This window comes from Elephantulus edwardii, unplaced genomic scaffold (assembly GCF_000299155.1).
Source record: "Elephantulus edwardii isolate Elephantulus edwardi_28Jun2011 unplaced genomic scaffold, EleEdw1.0 scaffold00076, whole genome shotgun sequence".
Lineage (NCBI taxonomy): Eukaryota > Metazoa > Chordata > Mammalia > Macroscelidea > Macroscelididae > Elephantulus > Elephantulus edwardii.
In genome coordinates, this window is record NW_006399826.1 from 3,019,739 (window position 1) to 3,042,486 (window position 22,748).

General features: G+C 40.9%; 1 protein-coding gene across 3 annotated transcripts in view; it reads left to right on the plus strand.

The window, feature by feature from the left end:
- MAPRE2 (microtubule-associated protein, RP/EB family, member 2) overlaps nt 1–22,748 on the plus strand; it is a 165,557-nt gene that overhangs the window by 25,256 nt on the left and 117,553 nt on the right. Inside the window, exon 1 of one of the 3 annotated variants that reach the window (XM_006889178.1) lies at nt 22,431–22,693. The exons of 1 other annotated variant lie outside the window; for it this stretch is intronic. In XM_006889178.1, coding sequence (XP_006889240.1) covers nt 22,575–22,693 — 119 coding nt within the window. In that variant the 5' untranslated portion in view covers nt 22,431–22,574. Of the gene's footprint in view, nt 1–22,430; nt 22,694–22,748 lie in introns of those variants that run through there. One more of the 3 variants, XM_006889180.1, reaches the window with a different exon arrangement.

Below are 22,748 nucleotides of genomic sequence, written 5' to 3' on the forward strand. Positions count from 1 at the left end.
TCTCCTCTCCTCTCCTCTCCTCTTCTCTCTCTCTCTCTCTCTCTCTCTCTCTCTCTCTCTATCTATCTCTCTCTCTCTCATTGTGTAATGGGGCTGTTATGTAGCTTATACTTCTCATAGCTAGCAATATCAGGGGAGTTGAATTTCTTAACTGGTGGCTGGTATCCAAGAAAATGAGGCAGAGGCTTCCAGTCATTACGAAGCATAGGCTAGGAACTGGTTGGCATCATTTCTGCTGAAATGTATTGAATCAAGCAACCAGAAGACCGAACCAGATGAAACGAGAGGAAAAGGAGAGCCAACTTCTCAAGCAGAACAATAAAAAAAGTATTGACACAGGAAAAGAGTAGGAACCTGGATTTATATCTCAGAATGTTGTCTTTAAATTTTATTACCCTATTTTGTGAATTAGAAAGCTGCAGCTTTTCTAGAACTTGTAAATAACTGATCATGAATTCAAATCCAAGTATGTCTTTTTTTTTCTTTTTTCAAATCCAAGTATGTCTTAACCCAGCCCACAAGCTCTTCCCGCTTTGTTACTCTTTTCTTCTGTGCCAAATACGACAGTTTTTCCAATTTAAAAATATCGTCAATGTTGTAATTCGTAAGGGTAACTTGTCTGCCTCTCCCATTCACATTCACGCACACACACATGCACACACTACCACTCCAATTTTATCAAATTCTAGATAAATATCCTAAATGGCCTGGCTTGAGTCAATGACCCATCCCTGAACCAATCTTTGTAGCCAAGAGGATAGATATTATAATTGGCAAGCTCTCCTGAAATCACAAAGTTTGATGAACTAAGTCCCAGAAGGAGAGAAGATAAATAGTAGATATTCACTACATATGTTCTTTGAACTATATACAGTACTTCTCATTTATAACAATTCTATTGCATCCTTGAAGGCTGAGAGGATCCTCCCTAAAGGGACTAAAAGTGCAGGCTGGAGGAGGGTGTGGAGAGCTGACTATGTGAGGAACTTAATATCCCAAAATTCTTCTAGAGCTAACAAATAAACTCAGTATGCTCCTTTTTAAATTTTTTAATTTTATATTGATTTGCTTAGAAAGTTCATATACATTGTGTTTCACATTATTCTTAACTTACGTTGTATTTCATACAATCATTCCTACTGATTATGTTTTATAAAATTAATCACCATTGGACTACAGGCATTGTTACCCTGTCTTTTTAGTTCCTTACTGGATCTTTCACATTTCCTTTACCCCTCCCTCTAACCACCAAATTGTGCAACCCTGTGATTTTGGTCCTACCCATCATCATGCCTCTGTTTCCAGTCCTTTCCTCCTTGGATTCCCATATATGTTTTACTAAGTTATCCTTCTATTTTTACAATAATGATCTTATACAGTATTTGTCCATATGAGACTTAGTTCATTCAGCCTAATATTCTCCAGTCTCTCCAAGGTATTTTTCTAAATCATTGCTCCATAGTTCTCAATCCATTCCATTGTAGTAGGACATCCATTTCCATATTATTGCAATGGTGAATGACGCTACTATGAACACTGGTGTACAAATCTCAGATTGTGTCTCAGTTCTGATTTCTTTTGGGTGTATTCCTAGAAATGGAATAGCTGGGTCATACAAAGTTTCTATGTTCAGATCTTTAAAGACACACCAAACAAACTGCCTTTGAGGGGTGGTCCATTTTACAATCCCACCAACAGTGTCTGAGAGTTCCCACCTCTCTACATCCTCCCCAACATTTATTGCTAACTGCCCCACTAAACTTTGCTACTAGGGTGAAATGGTATCTCATTGTGGTTTTTATTTGCATCTCTCTGACTGACAGAGATGTTGAGCATTTCTTCACATGTCTGTTGGCCATCCTCTATGAAAAGTGTTTCCATGTCTTTTGCCTATTCTGTAATTGAATTATCAGTCTTTTTTTCTTCTGGAGACCAGGAGTATTTGGTAAACTTTTGTTACGAGACCCTTGTCTGAGGTGGTATTGCCAAATGTTTGGTGTTCCCCCCCCCAAGTCCATAGGTTTTCTTTTCACCCTATTGGAAAAATGTGTGATGCACACAGGGATTTAATCATTAGAAGGTCCATTCATCAATTTTATCCTCTCCAGACCAAGCATTTCTAGCTGTATTTGTCAGACTCTGTATCATAGATGATGCCTTCTAAGCCTGGTCCCAGTTTGTCTCTCAAAAACTTTATAGTTTTAGGCTTTACTCCTGGGTCTCTGATCTACCTTGAGTTGATTTTTGTGTATGAGGTGAGATATGGATCCTGCTTCAGCTTTCTGCAGGTAGCAGTCCAGTTTTGTCAGCACCATTTGTTGAAAGGTTATTTCCCCATTAGATGGGTTTTATTGCCTTGTCAAATATCAGTTGACCATAGATAGATAGGTTAATTCCTGGGTTCTTGTTCTCTGTTCCATAGGTCTGTATCATCTGTCATTGTACCAGTACCATCCTAGTTTGATTATTATCACTTTGTAGTAGGTTTTGAGGTCAGGGAGTGCTATGCTTCACACTCCATTTTTGTTTTTTAAGAATTATTTGCTTATTCAGAATCTCTTTCTTCTCCAAATAAATTTGACAATTTCCTTGAAAAATGGATTTGTTACCTATATTGGGATTGCATTGAACATGTAGATTGCTTTTGGTAGAATTGTCATTTTCACTATACTGAGTCTTCCTATCCATGAACAGGGGACATTTTTTCCATTTATTTAGGTCTTTTACGTTTCTCACAAATGTGTTCTGTAGTTTTCTTTGTACAGGTCTCTAGTGAGGTTCACTCCAAATTATCTCAATTTGTGATTGGCTATTGTAAATGGGAAGGCCCTTTATGAGGTGGATTGATTCAGTGACTGGGATAATCGGGATGGGAGTGTCAGAGACAGTGCGATTGCACAGGACAGAGCAGAATTTAGGGCTGTTGTATGTAGGGTCGCTATGAGTCGCAAGTGACTCAACGGCACATAACAACAACAACAACAATTGTAAATGGGAGGAATGGGTGTAAGTGCATCAGGGACAATAAGGTTGGCAAGAGATAGAGAAGGGTTTAAGGCTGTTATACATAGGGTCGCTATGAGTCACAAGCTACTCAACAGCACATAGCAACAACAACAACATTGTAAATGGTATTGCTTTCTTGGTTTCCTTCTCTGAGTCTTCTTTGCTACTGTAGAGGAATCCCACTGACATTTGGATACTGATCTTGTATCCAAATTGATCCACTAGCTCTAACAGTTTTTTGGTCGAGTCATTGGGGTTTTCTGTTTACACTCTTATATCATCTGCATATAGAGTCAGTTTAACCATCTCTTTTTCAACCTAGATGCCTTTTATTTCCTTCTCTTGTCATATTGTCCATAAGTGCTTCCAATACAAATTGAATAGAAGTGCTAACAGTTAGCATCTTTGCCTGTCCCTGTTCACAAGGAAAATACTTTTACACTTTTTCTGTTGAGAAAGATACTACTGGTTGTTGGTTTTACATATATACTTTTCACTCTATTGAGGAAATTCCATCCTATTCCTATTCTGCTTAATGTTTTAGTCAGGAAGGGGTGTTAGATTTTGTCAAATGCTTTTTATGCATCAATACTAGGATTATATGGTTCTTGCTATTTGCTTTGTTAATGTGGTGAATTATCTTGATTGTTTCTCTTATGTTGAACCATCGTTGCATACCAGATATGAATCCCATTTGGTCATGATGAATTATTTTTTATGTGCTTTTGGATCCTATTTTGCTAGGGTTTTGTTAAAGATTTTTGCCTCTGTGTTTACGAGAGATATTGGTCTATAGTTTTCTTTTTTGGTAGTATCTTTGCCTGGTTTTGGTATTAAGGTTTTGCTTGCTTAATATAATATCTCTGGGAGTATTCTTTTTTTTTTAAATAATATAAGTAGAATTGGTGATAGATCTTCTCTGAATGTTTGGTAGAACTCTGCCATGAAGCCAACTAGTCCAGGACTTTTTTTTAAGAGGAGTTTCTTCTTTTATGATGGGTCTGTTTAAGTGTTCCTCATGTGTCCATGTCAATCTGGGTAGGGCATGAGTTTCAAGGGACTTGTCTATTTTCTCTTAGTTTTCAAATTTATCACAGTATAGCTTTTCATAATATTCCCATATTATAGAGTTCATTTCCTCTGATTCTGTTGTGATGTCACTTCTATCATTCTTTAATTGAGTTATTTGTACCTTCTTTTTTCTCTCTTTTGTTAAGTTTGTCAATGGTTTGTCAATTTTATTGACCATTTCAAAAAAACAGCTCCAAGTTTTGTTGATAGTGTAAATTGTTTTTCTGTTTATACATAGGGTCGCTATGAGTTGCAAGCGACTTGACGGCACATAACAACAAAACAACAACATCTCATTAATATTCAGCTCTTGTTCTTATCATTTCCTTTCTTCTAGAGACTGTGGAGTTAGATTTTTGTCATTTTTCTATTTGATTAACGTGTTGAGTTGAATAATTAATTCTGCTTTTTTCTTTGTTTTTTTGTGTATTTGCCTATTGCAATGAACTGCTACTTGAGGACTGCTTTAGCTGCATCCCAGAGGTTTTGATATGCTGTATTTTCATCATAATTTGTTTTGTAGAACTTTTTAAATTCATTCTAGAACCCAATTGTGTTCTTGTAGGGTGTTATTTAGTTTCTACGTGGATAGTTTGTAAACTTTATCCTCTTGTGGTTAATTTCTAATTTTATGGAATTTATAGTCTCAGGGGATACTTTGTATTATTTGAATGTTTTTAATTTGTTGAGATTTGCTTTGTGCCCTAATATGTGATTGATTCTAGAGAACGTATCATGTACACTTGAGAAAAAAGTGAATTGAGTTTTATTTAGGTTGTTGTTGTTGTTATGTGCTGTCGAGTCGTTTCCGACTCATAGCAACCCTATGCACAACAGCCCTAAACCCTGCTCTATCCTGCGCCAACCACACTGCCTCTGACACGCCCATCCCGATTACCCCAGTCACTGAATCGATCCATCTCATAGAGGGTCTTCCCCTCCTGCGCTGTCCCTCCACCCTCCCAAGCATGATGTCCCTCTCCAAGGACCCGTCCCTCCTGGCAACATGTCCAAAGTATGTCAGACGAAGCCCCAGAATCCTTGCCTCCAAGGAGTAGCTTGGTTTAATCCTTTCCAAGATGAATCTGTTTGTTTTCCTGGCAGTCCATGGTACATTCAGTACCCTTCTCCAGCACCACAGCTCAAAAGCATCCACTCTCCTTCTGTCCTCTCTAGTCATTGCCCAACTCTCTGATGCATAACAAGCGATTGCAAAGACCATGGCCTGTATCAGGTGCACCTTAGTCTCCAGAGAGACACTGTTGCTCCTGAGTACCTTTGAGAGGTCCCTAACAGCAGACTTACCCATCGTGATACGCTTTTTGATTTCCTGACTGTTGGGGCCAAGAGTGTTGACTGTGGAGCCGAGCAAACTGAAGCTGTGAACACTCTCAATCTCTTCGTCATCCATCCTGACACTGCCAATTGGTCCAGTGGCGAGAATCTTTGTCTTCTTGACATTGAGCCTCAGTCCATACTGAAGGCTGCAGTCCTTGACCCTTCGCAGCAAGTGCATGAGGTCCTCCTCAGTTTCAGCAAGCAGGGTTGTGTCATCTGCATAACGCAGATTGTTAATAGATCTTCCACCAATCCTGATGCCACAATTCTCCTCATAGAGCCCAGCTTCTCGGATAATCTGCTCTGCATACATGTTGAAAAGGTATGGAGACAGGATGCATCCCTGGCGTACACCCTTCCCAATTTTGAACCATGCAGTGTTACCCTGCTCTGTTCTGACTACTGCCTCTTGATCCAAGTACAGGTTTCGCATTAGCACAATTAAATGTTCTGGGATACAGTATTCAGAATACGTCCTCAAGATCAAGTTGGCTGAATGTGTAGTATTTAGATCTTCTGCATCTTTGTGCTTTTGAGTTAACGTAACCTTTGATGAGAGTGATGTGTTAAAATCTCCTACCACTATTGTGGTGCTATTTCTTTCCTCAATGTTGTTAACTACTGTTTTATGTATTTTGCAGGTCTATCATCTGGTGCATGACCAAGATTATTTATTTTTTTTAATCTACTTTGCTTTTAATCATTATATAGTGCCCTTCCTTATCTTTTAGGTTGGTTTTCATCCTGAAGTCTATTTTATCAGAGATTACTATTGCCATTTCTGCTTTTTTGTGGATGCCATTTGTTTGGTATAATTCCCCCCCCCCGCCCCCATCTTTTGACTTGGAGTTTATATTTCTCTTCATTTCTTAGATGTATCTCTTGTAGACAACACATTGGTTGGCTTTGTTTTTTAAACCATTCTGCTGCTTTTTCTCTTTTGATTGGCACATTTAGTCCATTCACATTAAGTGTCAATATTGATAGGCCAGGTTTTATTGTTACCATTTTGCTGTGTTTCTTTTGTTGTTATTTCTGATTACTATGGTCCATCCACTAAGGACTTCCTTAAATGTTCTTGTAGATTTGATCTTGTCTTCACAAATTCTTTAAGTTCTATCTTTCTACAAAGGATCTAATTTCTCCTTCAAATTTGATGGAAAGCTTTGCTTAGTGCAGGAAACTTGGTTTGCAATTTTATTCTTTCAACTTTCTATATACGCCATCCCATTGTTTTCTTGCTCCTATGGTTTCTGCTGAGAAATCAGAACTTAATCTAATTGCTTTTCTTTGTAGATGACTCTTTGTTTTTCTTATGCCACTTTGTTATTCTAGCTTATTTTTTAATTTGGAGAATTTGACTATAATATGACTCGATGTTTTCTTTTCTTTTGAGGTCTATCAATATGTTTCTCTATTCTATGTATTGTTATGATAACATTCGTGTTGAATTTCCCAAGTGGTCTTAATCCTTTATAATTTAATAAAGGTGCATGCTTTTACAGATAAAAATTAAATGGAAGCTTCTTGAAGATGGCCCCTCCTTATGTTTTCATGTGCTCTGTAGGGGGACCACTTGTGTCCATCCATGGTCCATGGATGAGTATAGATGTTCAGTGAATATAAACTGAGAGTACTTGGCATTATAAGCTCTTGAGGAGACAAAATATAAGCTCTAATTAAAACATGAAGTAAGATGGAAACTTGGTCTCCATGGAAACTCTGTCTTACTTTATGATTTCCAGTTGCACTTTTTTTTTCTCTTTAATGAAGTAAGCTGCTTTAATTTTCTTTCTAAAAATGTTATTTGCATGAGGTCAGAGTGGGGAATTTCTCTCCCATTACTCACACTGCTTTCCAGCTGCTGGCCTCATGTTCCCTGTACACTCTACAGTGGAGGGTTGTGGTGAAGCAGAGCCATGGCCACTCTGCACACCAGACATGACGGAGAAACTCCAACCCAGGAAGACCCTCATTTCCAGCGTCCCTTCTTGCTACTTGGTGGCCTACATTCTGAGTGACTAAGATATTCTGCAGGCCACTGGTTAGATTAGCTGTGTCCTGTCTTAGAATGGCTTCGGTTCTTATACTTAATGAGTCTCTTCACTCAGTTTGGACTTTCTAGTATTAAAATAAGGGCGTTCTAGTGGCTTAGTGGTAAGGCGCTGTGCTGTCAAGGCAAAGGCAGGCTGTTCAAATACGCCAGCTACTCTGCGGGAGAAATATAGGCAACTTCTCCAGAAATCCCACTGGAGGGTTACTATGAGTCAGTTCTGACTTGGTGGTAAATAGCAACAATAATACTATAATCAGAAATAAAAGCAATGAATTAGGTGACTTTCAGGAAGCCTAAGTAAATCCTCTTGAAATGTTTGGAGTCTTTGGGAGGCTTATTTATTTGTTAATAAATATAGCTCACTGCTGTGGAGTCAGAACCCACTCATTGTTGACCCTCCATTGGGTTTCCAAGGCTGTAAATCTCGGAGAAGAGTGCACTTCTTTATCCCAAGGAACCATTAGTGCATTCAGACCTCCAGAGAGATATAGCCTTTGGGTTAACAGCACAGCCACCTACAGATTGTGCCACCAGAGCGCCCTTTATTAGTTGATAGTAATTTTCAGCTTGCTTGGTTCCACAATCAACACTCTTGAAACCAGCAGTCATGAAATCAAAAGATCAATTGCATTGGGGAAATCTGCTGTCGGGAACCTCTCCAAAGTACTGAGAAGCAACAATATCAGTCTACAGACTAAGGTGCACTTGATCCAGGACATGGTCTTCACAATTACTTGTTAGACATCAGAGAACTGAACAATGAGTAAGGATGACAGAAGAAGAATTGATGCCTTTGAGTTGTGGTGCTGGAGAAGAGTATTGAACATACGATAGATTGATACGATAGATTGCCAAGAGAATAAACAGATGTGTCCTGCAGAAGGTGGAAACCAAATTGCTCCTTGAAAGCAAGGCTTTTTAAACTTTATCTCACAGTGGCTGGTATATTTGAACAGCTGACCTTTTGGTTAGCAGCACAATTAAAACTATACTATGCCACAAGAGCTTCTTTTTAGAATAGCTTTATTTCTTCTCTCAACTGGCCCTTCAATGACTAGTATCCCTTTTTAATAATCCTAACCAGCCAGTTCAACAAGATGTGTTTTATTTTGAAATAAATTTTTTGCATTTTATTAACATGGAAATAAAGCAGGAGGGGGGAAAATGGAAGAATTTCATAAACTTTGGCAGAGGAGATATTTCAGTGAGAGCAGTTGCATCGGCATGTGTATAGCTGGATGGTTGAATTATGACAATCTTGGCATGCTGAAAATGAAACCAGATTTTCGCTTTGAAAACAAATACCGAAAAATGTTTGCAGCCTCTCCTCTTTTCCAGAAGGTAACAAAGAAATGGACATGGCTATTTAGGGCTTGTCGCACACACCCCAGAAAAATAGTCAGTCATTAGAAATAAGAGTCAGAAATTCTTTTTCTATCAATCACATACACTGTTAACCGCAAACCCTGGTATCTCCTCATCTCTCTATAAATTAGAACTTGGAGATGGTGAAGTTGGCACAAGCAAGATAGGGCAGGTTTCAGATCCGTTGTTCACAGGGTATCTATGAGTTGTATTCGACTTGAAGACACATAACAATCCTTTTTCCCCCCTCTCACTTTCATACATTGTGTTTCACACATCTCTCTATTCACATTGTGTTTCGTGCAATCATTCCCATTAATTGTGTGTTATGAAATTCATCACCATTGGACCATGCCCATCATTACCCCACCTTTTCAGGCCCCCCTGGCTCTTCCTCCTTCTAATTCACACTCCCATGTTAATCACTTGCCTGAATAGCCTTTCTTACAGGTGCTCTCAGATTTCAGTCTTCCTGGCTTTTCTCTTGAGTCTTGAGCTGTCTTCATGGCATCTGTCCACACTGTATGCCTCTGTGTGCTTCTGCTGTCCTTTATCCCTACGTTATATACGACCTTCGTGGAAGGCCAACTCAGTTAGTGCAGAAGAGCCAGGGTTTTGACTTGTAGCAGGCATGTTCGAATCCAGTTCTACCATATCCAAGCTGGTGATCTGGGTTGTCATTTAACTCATTAACTCCTCTGACAAATGGGGTTTTAAATAGCCCTTTTCCAATAGGTTTCTGTGATAATTAAAATGCAGGCTCAATATAAATTATAACAATTGGTCTGTAGAAAGTACTCAGTAAATATTGGTACTCTTGTTGCTATTATTGTTATTATTGGAGAAAATTCCACAACCATGCAAGCAGGCACTGCTAATGCTGCTGTAAATGAATGATGTCTAAGGGAGGATTTGGGGCCAAAGCTTCTACAGTGTTTATGAGAACTTCACACAGTCGAACACCATATGATCTTCCTGACATTAAATCCTAAACTGCCCCCCACTCCCACGCACACACACAGATGGACGTTCATCCTGGTGTGGGTTCATCTGGTCTCCTGGTTGTTTTTTTTAACAAGTAAGCCTTGGTGCACTCTGTTGTCTCTCTGCCTATAATTTTCTTTTTTCTGATATCCATGTGACTTTCTCTGCCACCTCCCTTTTATTATGTACTATTGAGTTGCACCAGACTCATAGATGGTCCTCCAGCATGTTTTCAGACGCAGTACAATCACATGGAAGGAGTTTGGCCATCTTTCTTCCACAGAGCAACTAGTTGGATTTGCACCACGTGCCTTTGGGGTTGACAGTGAAGCTCCTTACCATTAGGCCACCAGAGCTCCCTTGTCCCCTCCCTAGGTCAAGTAAAGCTTGAAAGAGGAAAAGTTAGCCTGACTACCCCTCCACCCAAGGGATTGACACAGTGACTACATCAGTAACTATAGGCTCAAGCTTATCAGAGATGGTGAGGAGGGCTCAAGAAGGGGCGGGGTCCAGTTCTGTTGTTCATAGAGTCGCTGTGAATCATACGTAGTCAATTCAAAGGCACCTAACTACAACCATAACCCCCTAGTTTTAAGGACACCCTGGTGGCATAGTCCATAGGGAGTTGCACTGCTAAGACCAAGGTGATGTGCTTCTGGCAGTTCAAGTCCACCAGCAGTTGCTTGGGAGAAAAACAGGCACTCTCCCTCTATGGGATGTACAAACTTACTTTTGTCCCTATTTCCTTTATTGTCCCCCATGATACCATGTAACATTCAACAGTGAAACCTGGGAGAGCCAGAACTCAGTGGGACTGCCCTGCTTTTCTGGGTCTCTCAAGTTGTCTCCCCTTACCAGGCTTCTGTCCTATCACCGTCCTGTTGCACTCCATGAGCAGAAAATATTTATGCTTTCCATCTCTGACAGATTTCCACTTGACAGGTTTTTTCTGTATGTATTTTACTTATTTCCTGTCTCCCTCCCCAACCATGTGCACACAGAGAAAGAAAGTGAGAGAGAGAGAGAATGTTACACAATTGAATGTGAGGTCCACGAAGACAGGGAACATCAACTCCTTTGTTAATTTCTATGTCCCCAATGGCCTCTCATTATGTTAAGTATATAGTAGGTTGTTGTTTTTTTCTTTTTCACTACAGTTGATGCAGAACCGACTCATAGGTGACGCTCCAGCATGTTTTCAGAGCCTATAAATCAAATAGGAAAAGGTTGCTCATCTTTTCCCCATAGAGCAACTGGTGAATTTGAACTGTCAGTCTTTGAGTTAGCAGTACAACTCCCTACCAACTAGGACACTTTGTTGTTATTGTTGTTATGTGCCGTTGAGTCACCTGAGACTCATAGCGACACTGTATACAACAGTTCTGAAGCCTGCCCTGTCCTGAACCAGTCTCACAGACTCTGACACACCTACTCCCATTGCCTCAACTACTGTATCAATCCATCTAGGACACTAGAGCTTCCTATGTAATAGGTAGTCAATGAATATTTGTTGGCTGAATGAAATACCTCCAATTCAAATATTATCTTGTTGCTGTGTACCACAGAGTCAGAACTGACCCATAGCTGACTCTCTGGTGGTTTTTCTGAGACAGTTAATTGCACAGAAGGAGATTTCCCATCCTTCTTCCACGGAGCAGCTGGTGGATTTGAACCTTTGGGATTTGTGCCTTTGGGATTACAGCACATCTCCTTGCCACTAGGCCACCAGAGCTTCAATATTACCCTGTCCAGGCACTTTTTTTATTCCCCTCATCACGGTTATTCTCCTTTCTCTGTTCCCATGACACTCCATACATGCTACAATTATAACATTTATCACATTGTAATTTTTTATGGAAAACATATTTTAAGCTCTTTCATTTAACCAGATGGTATAATTCAAAAGCACATTTTTATTTAATAGACTGAAGCCTCACATTGCACAGATTTTGATTGAATGATTACAGAAATTGTGATGCTCTGAGAGTGTGCTGAAACTCTATTCACATCATGCTCTGTGAGTTATTCCACAAAATTAGCTCCAAGCTTGAATCAATCCAAGGAAGAGCAAATTAGAAAATAAATTCCAATGCACAGAGAAACCTCATCTTATGCAACAGCATGTTCTGGTTTTTGACATTCCGGAAACCTTGCTATGTCACTCCCAAGGCATGCTAAAATTTTGCCTTCTGACTATAATGACAAATGTGGCTGGAAGATAATCTATAAGGACAAGTTGTCTTGAAAGTTAATCCTGGCTGAGTTTGCTTTGAAAAGGGCTTTCCTCATCTGTGGGAAACCATTATTCACCTACTTTTTTCTTAATAAAATGCCATTACTGGAAGCCAGGAGGCATACACGTATTATAAATGTTTTATCAGATTCAGAGGAAGAACTAATAAAATCTTCCCGTGCCTGTGATTTAAAGGGAATGAGCTAGGAGTAATGTCAAATACATTTCCACGCCACCAGTGCGATCTGTGGGCCAGTGCCAGGAGCTGGCCAGTCACATACTTGTTTACTGGTACCACTTTGGATGTGGAGCAGATTTGAAGCCATCGATGACTTGTACCGACCGTTCCATGCTGGTAAATAACTTACACACGGGAGAAACTGCTTGTCCCAACGGCATCAGAGGTGACTGCTAAGTGGAATCTTGTGTCTGCCTTCAGAGGTGATAAGAATCCCAGGGAGCCCCCAGCTAAGGTGGCATGACAGCTGTGAATGCCTTTGACGGTTCTGATTATCAGCTTCAGTGAACACATTTGAACCTGGAAAAGGCATGCGTGATGGGTAGGTGCTTCTGCGATGGAATTGAGAGGAGCCTCCATTCTTTCTGTGCTGTTTTGGATTTTTCAAATCCAGGAGCGTGCAGAAATCCCTGTTCTCAATTAACTTCGTGGCATGAAATAGAAAGACAGTGTTTTCTGCCAATACACAATTACCAGTGCTCGCAGGCTTATACCTGATGAGAAGCAGAACTGAAGAATTGTGATCATTAAAATTTGACTTAGTGTCCAGTGCTCTCTTCCCTGATTGGACCTGTGTGCTTGCCTGGACCTGGTGCTCGTTCTCTCTTCTCGCCATCGCCTCATACCTCTACGTCTTCCAGATTGAACTACTTTCCAAACATATATCTTAAATATTTTGCTTGGTCCTCTTTTATTTTTTTTATGGTGAGAAAAATTTGTATCTAGAATTAGCCAGTTGGGCTCAGTTTACATGATCCCAATTTTGTTGGTAACATCCATAGCATCATAGTGAGGAGCAAGTTGAACATAGGCCTTCTTCTCTCCATCAGGCCTAATCGAAGTGTTGACCTTTGCCATATCAATGTCATAGAGCTTCTTTACAGCGTGTTTAATTTGGTGCTTGTTGGCCTTGACAACCACAGTGGACACAGTGTGTTGTTATCTTCTATCTTCTTCATGGCTGACTCAGTGGTCGGGGGGAATTGATGATGGCATAGTGGTCAAGCTTGTTTCTCCTAGGGTTGCTCTTCGGGGGTATTTGGGCTGCCTTCGGAGTCTCAGCATCTTAGGCTGCCCAAAGGTTGGTGGCATGCGGATCTTCTTCTTTTCTTTTTTTTTTTGGCTATGGATGCCCTTCAGGATGACCTCTTGGCCTTTAATGCCTTTGCTTTGGCTTCAGTCTTGGGAGCGGCAGGCGCTTCCTTCTTTGCTTTTGGTGCCATCTTCGTAGAAAGGTACTTGGTCCTTTCCCCATTGTCTTTGGGACTCAAAGACAGGCAGTGTGTCTGATGCCTGAAGGGAGGTTGCTAAAGAATGTCTTGACTCTTCCCAATACTGAGAGCTTTCTAGTATAAGAGCTTGTTGAACCCAGCTGATTGTTGATAATATATATGTGATCTTTGACTCGGTGCATTCTCCTTCCTTGAGTTGTCTTGGTTGTTCAGAATTTTAGCAATGGATTTACTCTTCCAACCTGTTGAAAGATGTGCTTTCCTCAGTAATCGTGAATGGCCTGAGGTGAAATCACATCGTTTTGAAGTATCTTTGAGAACACTTTGTTAAAACTTCTAAAAATCACTCTGCTCTTATTCAAATCTTCTGTGGCATTTGGCCCTAGAGGATTCTCCCTTCTGTGAAACCTGTTTTCTATCCGAGATTCGAAGATTCCACTGCTGTGATTTGCTCCATGCAGCAATTTCCTTCTCCGTCTTTCTGCAGTTTTCTCTTTTTCCATTCAGGTTTCCCATGTCTTTGCTGACCAGGGTTTCATCCTGGGTCTTCTCTTTCTCCCTGGATGAGGACATCAACACCCACAGCTTCTGTGATCACCTGTGGAATAATTTTACCAGTTGTGGCTCTCCAAACCAAACAGACCTTATGACTTCAAGAACCTCATTCCCTTTATTCAACAAATACTTAATGGCCATCCACTGTGTGTGAAGTTCACGCACCATTCCTTATTACCACTAGGATGCCCTCCAGGTACTTCTTGCTGTCCAGAACACATTATGAAAATCTGTCTTCCAAAGGGACAATTGAATCTGTCATTTCCTACCTGGAAAAATGATTTCATTACCCACATGGTCACCCAACCCATCATCTTGGGACTCATTTAAAATGTCTCTTTCTTCTTCACTACCCACCCTTGAAGATCACCGATGGCCCTGCCTATAGCCAGCTGGTCACTGCTAACAGTTACACACTCTGAATATCTCCTAGCTGTGCTGCTTCTACAGTCCTTTGGCCTCTGTCTTAGTTTAGGCTTCTTTGCTTTTTTACTCAATTTGACTACTTCAGTACATCTTCCACACTCAGACCTTCTTGATTCGCATATGTCACCATTCAGTTCTCTGGTGGTGCATTGGTTAAGCACTCTTCTGCCACCAAAATAACAGCAGTTCAGTATGGATTGTATTTCAGTGTCAAGAAAGCAAAGATTCTACCACTAGACCTTTAGGCAGAATCGTGATAGGTGGAGAAAAGATTGAAATTGTCAATGACTTCGTTTTATTTAGATCCACAATTGGTACCCGCAGTCAGGAAATCAGGAGGCGTATTGTACTGGGAAAGCCTGAAGTTAAGCACTTCCCCAAATTATTGAAGAATAATGATGCCAGTTTGAGGACTAAGGTGTGTCTGATTCAGACTAGGGTCTTTCCAATCACTTGCTATGAATCTGAGAGATGAACAATGAATAAGGAAGACAAAAGAAGAATTGATGCCTTTGAGCAGTGTTGTTGGAGAAGAGCATTGAACATCCGATGGACAGCCAAAAGAATAAACAAATATGTCTCAGAGAGGGTGCATCCAGAGTGCTCTTTGGAGGCAAAGATGTTGAGGCTTTGCCTTACATACTTTGGGCATATTGCTAGGACGGGCTATTTCTTGGAAAGTTACATGATGCTTGGAAAGGTAGAGGGTCAGAGAAAGAGAGGAAGACCCTCGATCAGATGGATTGACATGGTGATTGCCACAATGGGATTTAATGTGTCAAGAAGTGTAAGAGTGGTACAGGATAGGACAGGGTTTAGATCTGTTGTTCATACGGTTGTACTTAACTCAGTGACAACAACAATATTACAAACAAGCAAAATCTTGCTGAAGATCATCCAAAAACAACTAGGACAGAATATCAGAAGAAAACTGCTAGAAATACAAACTAGGTTTAGAAAAGACTGTGGCACTAGGGACATCATTGCCATTGTCCTATGGATCTTGACTAAAAGAAGAGAGTACCAGAAGAACGTATACTTGTGTTTTATTGACTGTTCAAAGGCATTTGACAGTGTGTGTCTCAACAAGTCGTGGCTAATATTGAAAAGAATGTGAATCCCAGAACACTTGATTGTACTTATGTGAAACCTATACCTAGCCAAGGAACCTATCATCAGAATAGATCAAGGGAACACATTGCATGGTTCAAAATCAAGAAAGGAATGTGTCAGGGATAGATCATTTCTCCATACATTTTCAATCTATATGCAGAACAGATCATCCAGGAGCCTGGACTTTGTCAAGAAGAATGTGGCATTAGGATTAGAGAAAAATTCATCAACAACCTCTGTTATGGAGATGACACAACCTTGCTCCCTGAAACTGAGGAGGACTTGAAGCACTTGAAGAAAAAGGTCAAGGACCTTCATTATGAATTGCATCTTAACATCAAGAAAACAAAGACTGACCAATTGGCAGTATCATGCTAGATGGAGAAAAGATTGAGGTTGCTAACAATTTCATCTTGCTCAGATCCACAATCAGTACTCTTGGCATCAGCAGTTAGGAAATCAAAGGATGGTTGTTTTAGAAACATCTGCTATCTGGCACCTCTCTAGAGTACTAAAGAGCAACAATGTCAGTGAAAAGAATAAGGTATGCCTGATCTGAGTCACGGTCTTCTCAATTACTTGTTCTGTGCTTGAGAGCTGGACAATGACTGAGGACGACAGAAGAAAAATCGATGCCTTTGAATTATGGTGCTGGAGAAGATACTGAATATACCATTGACTGCCAAGAGAACAAACAGGTCTGTCCTGGAGAGGGTAAAACCTAGTTGCTCCTTGGTGACAAAGTTTTTGAAACTCTGTCTCACATACTTTGGGCATGTTGCCAGAAGGGACTAGATTTTAGAGAAGGATATCATGCTTTTAAGGGCTGAGGGTCAACTCAGGAGAGGAAGACTCAAGATGAGATGAATTGATACAGTGACTGTGGTAATGGGGACAGCTGTGTCAGAGATGGTGAGATGGGCTCAGGACAGGGAAGGAGTTCAGGGCCATTGTTCATAGGATTCCTATGAATCAGACTTCATTCGAAGGCATGTAACCACAGTACCAACCTCAGTACCTAAGCCTGGAAAGTCACCTTCCTATTTCAATGCATTCCTCTTTTAAAGCACAGGATAGCATAGTGAATAGGCACCTGACCTTTGGGCCACATAGGCCTGCTTTCCATTTCTGAGCAAGGTTCTTCTTCCTGAGCCTCATTTCCTTCATCAGGGTCACTGTAAGCATAAAATCAGATACTTGTTAAAGATGTACTTATTCCTTTGTTGTTGTTTCTTTAGCGTGTACTTAACAGTGTTGGTAAAAATGACCTTGGTGTGTGGTGGAGCCGGTGAGGGGATGATGCAGGGGAGAGTAAAGTTCCGATCTCTTATTCGTAGGGTCACTGTAAGTCATAGTTGACTCCTAAGAACATTAGTGTATACTTGGAAGAAGGGTTTGATGATCTATTTCCAGAAAATCAGCCTTTGAAAAGCCTGTGGAGTATGGTTCCACTCCGACACACGTGGTGTTGTCATAGATCAGAACTGATACTTTTGTTTTGTTTTCTAATAATCTATGTGAATCTACCAAAGAGTGGGGGGTTGTGGACAAACACAAACCATTTTAAAATTTACCAATTTATGGTACTCCAGACTCTTCTAGTTTAGACTATATTTGGATTCTGATTTTGGGGTGATTAGTCAGTATTTTATCTTATATATGTATTTTTTTTCTTTTATTGTGATCCAAGTGGAAGTTTATAAATCATATTGGGTTTTGATTCAACTGTTCATGCTCATTTGTTTCACAGTTTTATAATCAGTTAATGTAATTAATCAGTATCTGATCAATTCTTTTACCTTTTTATTTTTGTTATTCTTTCTCTTTATCCTTTACCTTTCTTAATAGATATCTATCAGTTGTTTATTTTTACTCCTCTCTCATTCCTATAACTAACCAAGTATGATTCTGTCTGTAAATATTTATTTAGCTTTTTACAATAGTTTTATACAATATTTGTCCCTTTTTACTTATTTCTGTCACTCAGCATAATTTTCTCTAGATTCATCCATGTTTTAGTGTTTCACAAACCCATTGTTCTTTAGTATTGCATAAAAGTCTATTGCTTGAATGTATCATGGTTTTTTAAGCCATTTACCCATTGATAGATGTTGTTTCCATCTCTTTGCTATAATAAATAATGCTGCCGTGTACATGGAAATTGACGCCTAGGGTCTATAGAGAAGAGCACTGAACATCCCACGGACAACCAAGAGAATGAACAGATATGTCTTGAAGATGGTGCAGCCGGAAGGCTCTTTGGAAGCAAGAAAGAAAGAATGATGAGGCTTTGCCTCACATACTTTGGACATGTTGCTAGGAGGGCCTATTCCTTGGAGAAGGACATAATGTTAAGAAGGATGAAGGGTCAGTGAAGGAGAGGAAGACCCTCAACCAGGTGAATGGATATGGTGACTGCTGCAGTGGGCTCTTGTGTGTCAGAAAGTGTGTGGATGGCGCAGGATAGAATAGGGTTCAGATCTTTTGTTCGTAGGGTTATTATGAGTTGTGCTCAACTCAACAGCACCTAACACCACCAAACATGGGTATGTATATATCAGTTTGATATATGTCATTACTCAGTTCTTTATAATATACATTGTAGTAGGATTGCAGGATCAATTTTCAAACTTTTAAAGAAGTGCTAGCCTGTTTTCCATAATGCTTGCACTATTTGCATTCCCACTAGTAAGAGATATCTAATCTCTTCACACCTTTGTCAGCATTTATTGCTTACTGCCCTTTTGAACTTTGCCATTGTTGCTGTTGTTTGCTGTTGTTGCTCAGATGAGATGAGAATATTCAGTCTTTTAGATGGCATTCTTTTTCCCTCTCCCTTCTGCTACATGGTATTAGCATGTATAGGAGAGGAAGGCTTGTGGAAATAGAGGAAGATAGGAAGGAAAGTAGAAAGTCTCCCAGGCTTGTGCTGGTTCTAAGTTTGCAAAGAATCGAGCACTTAGATCCCCTTCAAGAGCATTCTGATGGTTTCTTCTGCTGCACTTTTCAGAAGCAATATCTCCACAAACTTGTCCTTGGCCTCCTAGCGTTTCTTTTGAACTGGTTTCATCTCCCATTTAAACTCTGCTGTAAATTCTCCACCCTATGGTGGTGGACTACTGTTAAATATTCCTTTGCATCTGTTACCATATCACATACACAGACACAGACACACATATATACACCCCACCTCCAGATAGCACCACCAGTACAAATGCCTGTTTTTCTACCAGAGGGCATATAGAAATTTCTGGACACCTTCCACACTACATGCAAGCTAAGAGTCAAACTCAAGCCAAACTACTGTCAAACTGATCAACTTCGGTGAGCAGTGTTATTGCGATGGGGCTGTACCTTATTTTGGGAGAGATGGCTGTTGGGACAGACACTTTCCAAAGCATTCTTTTTCCAAAGTCTCACCAGGAAAATGGGGCAAAAGAAAATCCGCTGATGTTCAGCTCTGTTCTCAGTCTACCTCACCTCTCCCTTCCGGGACTTGAGCCCAGAGGGCTCCAACATGAGGCCCTGCCTTTCCTACCTTCTTCTCCTTCTTCCTTCAAGAAGTAGGAGCTGAGAGCATGCTCTTTCCCCTCCTCCCTCCTGCCAAGTTCACTCTCCCCCTTTTCCCTGGGGTGAACCTGAAGAAGAGCTGCCAGGTAACCTGATTTATGGGGAGAAGGATGAAAACACATCTGTTTGATATTTTCAAATTACTACCCCTGTTACCTCTGCAACTCAGAGGGTAATCACTGGTCTTGAGATTCTCTGGGTCCCTTTATAGTGGCATGGCTCCAAGCAAGTCAGAGAGGAAGATTTACGTAGGCTTCTCCATACCTCCACCTCCTTCACCCAACTCACTACATCTCCCCCCCTTTCATTTCACCAACCCAAATTCTTTAGCTGTAAGCACCTTCAAGAACAGTCTGGAAACCAAGTGGGAACATTCTCTGCACATCATTAGTTGATATAATCAGTGCCCTGTACATTGAAGTTCTGACAACTTTTGTCAGGATAGCACCAGTGATGTGCAGCATATGCCCTAAATATGGGATCATAGGAAAGAAAGCTAGGAGTATGAACCCAAATTGAGAGGCCATGCTCTGAAAACATTAACTGTTTGGTCTGTAGACTCTTCCACTTTAGACTATTCCCGAAGAAAGAGGAAGCATTGGTGAAAGAGAACAAATCTGTAGAGAAGCTGACAATTCTAAATCTAGTAACCAAAATAAGAAGAGGAAACTGGAATCATTATAGCAATGGCTGTAAACTGAATATACTTGAGCTCATAGTGCTGAGGTTCGCCCTTATTTCCTGTAGTTAAGATTTCATCTGTACACCCTGAAAATATTGGATCAAGGCTGAGACCCTTATGATACGTTGTTTATCTGTGCAGTCTGACATTCCTGGAGCAAGAATAGGATCCTTATATGAAAAAAAAGAATTCTGAACTAAGATATGAAGTAGTCCATTTGTACACTGTGACTTAACTGCAGAAGCAGAATATTAAAAAGCAGTAAAATAATAATCTCAAAGAGCAGCATAATATAGAAAAAAGTGCCACCATGTTTGATAAGATCACTACCATCTGGGTTGTGAACCATTTGATTCTAATTCCAGAAGCTTGATGTCAGAAATAACTTGATATTGCCACTGAGATGGGCTGGAAAGTTGTCAGAAATGACAAGATTTTTACTGGGTTTTTCCCCAATATCTGTATCAGAAAAGGATAAAGCTGATAAACCAACACAGTGTGGTAGAAGAGTAAACCAGAGTCTAATGCTTTTAACTATGGAGGTTTACGCCATGTCTTTTGTATCCTAATTTTTCTTCTGTCCTTATCCCACTTTGGATAATCAGAGAATCCTCTAAACCCTCTATTTCTCTCTGGAGAAGGGCCCTGTAGGGTCTGCTGGATACTGATAGTCTAATCCTTAGACTTTGTAGTTAATTGCAGTGCCATCCACAGTGGCGTTGTTAGGTGCCATCAAGTCTACTAGGACTCACAGTAAACCTATGAATAACAGATCTGAACCTTGCCCTTTCTCTGTCTGCATCATCCTCACAATCTCTGACATATTAGAGCCCATTGTTATAGTCACTGAATCATTCTATAATCCTTGAGGGTCTTCTTCTTTTTCTCTGACCCTCTGCCCTTCCCAGCATGTCTTTTTCCAAGGACTACAAAAGTCTCCAAGTATGTGAAATGTAGTTTCACAATCTTTGTCTCTAAGAAGCCCTTGGGTTGTACTTCCTCCAAGATAGATTTGTTTGTTCTTTAGGCAGTCCATAGTATATTCAATATTATTTTCCAGCACAACTCAAAGGCATCAATTCTTATTCATTGTTCAACTTTTAGATACATAGGAAGCAAATGCATAGGAAGCAAAAGCAAAGGGAAATGACATTATTACATCAGGCACACCCTAGTCTTCAAGGTGATATCCTTGCTTGTCAGCATTTTTAATAGGTCTCTGACAACAGATTTCCCCAGTGCAGCACACCTTTTGGTTTCTTGACTGCTAATACCATAGAGGTTGATTGTGGATTCAAGTAATATGAAATTGTTGACAATTTCCACCTTTTCTCCATCTATCATGATGTTGTCTATTGGTCCAGTGGTGAAGATTTTTGTTTTGTTGAGATGTAATGCATATTGAAAGCTGTAGTGTTCAATCTTATCTGTAAGTGCTTCAAGACTCATCAACAACCTACATTATGCAGATGACACAACCTTGATGCAGAAAGTGAACCCTTGTGCTACAATGTTTGAGTTTACGTTTTATATCAACCACTGTAAAGACAACTTTGAAATGCCAGTTCACCACTTCCTAGCTGTGTGATTTTCAAGTTACTTAACATCAGTGGATTAAGTTTACATTATGGAATAGGGGTGGTAAGAATTGTATGTATCGTTAGCCAGTATGTATGGAAACAACAATGAACTTTACAGAACGGTCTGAATGTTGAGTTTTCAAATCCTAGATGAAGTATCATTTGCTTAATTCAAATGAAAAGAAAATACATGGCAAGGAGTCAATTATCAGTATGTCAGGTGGCAGTTGCGAGTCTGAATTGGGAAGATCGTGGGTAAACATAACGTTTTAACAATGGTAGTTATCTTCCTTTTAAAAGAAAAACCTTCTCTGAGGATATTTTGTGCAGAAAATCTTTTAATTTGCCCTCTTTAATCCTCACGTTAAGGAAAATGCTACATAGATTTGCAGGTAATACAGCTGCCACTTAGGTTTTCAGTTTTGTTCTTTAGGTTGCTGCAGGGAAGGGGGGAGAAGGAAGCTGGAAATTGTAATCCCTTCAGGCAAATACCTTTCATAGAAGGAGGCCATCAGGCTGTTGTTTTGGTTTTTTTAAAAAAAGAATGTATCTTTTTTTTTTTTTTTATCTGAAGCCTCGCCAAGTTTCATTTTCCTGACAGAGGCACGAGGTACCTAAGGAGTTAAAGGGTCTCCCCACATCCTTTTGCATGAATCCTTCTTTTGTGTACACAGCTGCAGGCGGAGCACGGGTCGGAAAGGAAATGGTTAGAGGAAGAGCTGGTTTTCAGACCGGGCCAGTCTGCGAGGGGGGCCGCCGATGGCCTGGGGTTTTTACAGGCCAGATGTAGGCCGGCCCGGGTGCCTGCCCCGAGCCGCTGGCGTGCTCACGCCGCCGCCCCGCGCCAACAGAGGCGAGGTGATGAGTTAGCGGGTTGCCATGGCGACCCGGCCGGCCACGTGACTGGCGGCCGCGGCGGCGGGCGCTTTGACGTCGGCGGCCGGGAGGGCGGGGCCGCGGGAGGGCGGGGCGAGCGCGAGCGCGGAGAGAAGGGAGCGAGCGAGCGGCGAGCAGGCGGCCGGCGCGGTCCTCGAGGCGTGAGCGCGGCGAGCGGGAAGACGCAGCCCACCTTCCACCCCGAGCCACCCGAGAGCGGTTTTGTTCCCTTTCTCGGGAGTGCGCCAAATGCCTGGTCCGACCCAAACCCTGTCCCCAAATGGCGAGAACAACAACGACATCATCCAGGATAACGGGACCATCATTCCTTTCCGGAAGCACACAGTGCGCGGGGAGCGTTCCTACAGGTAATGGGGCTGCCACGGGGAGCGGCGCCGGCCGGGGGCGCGCGCAAGGCGGGCC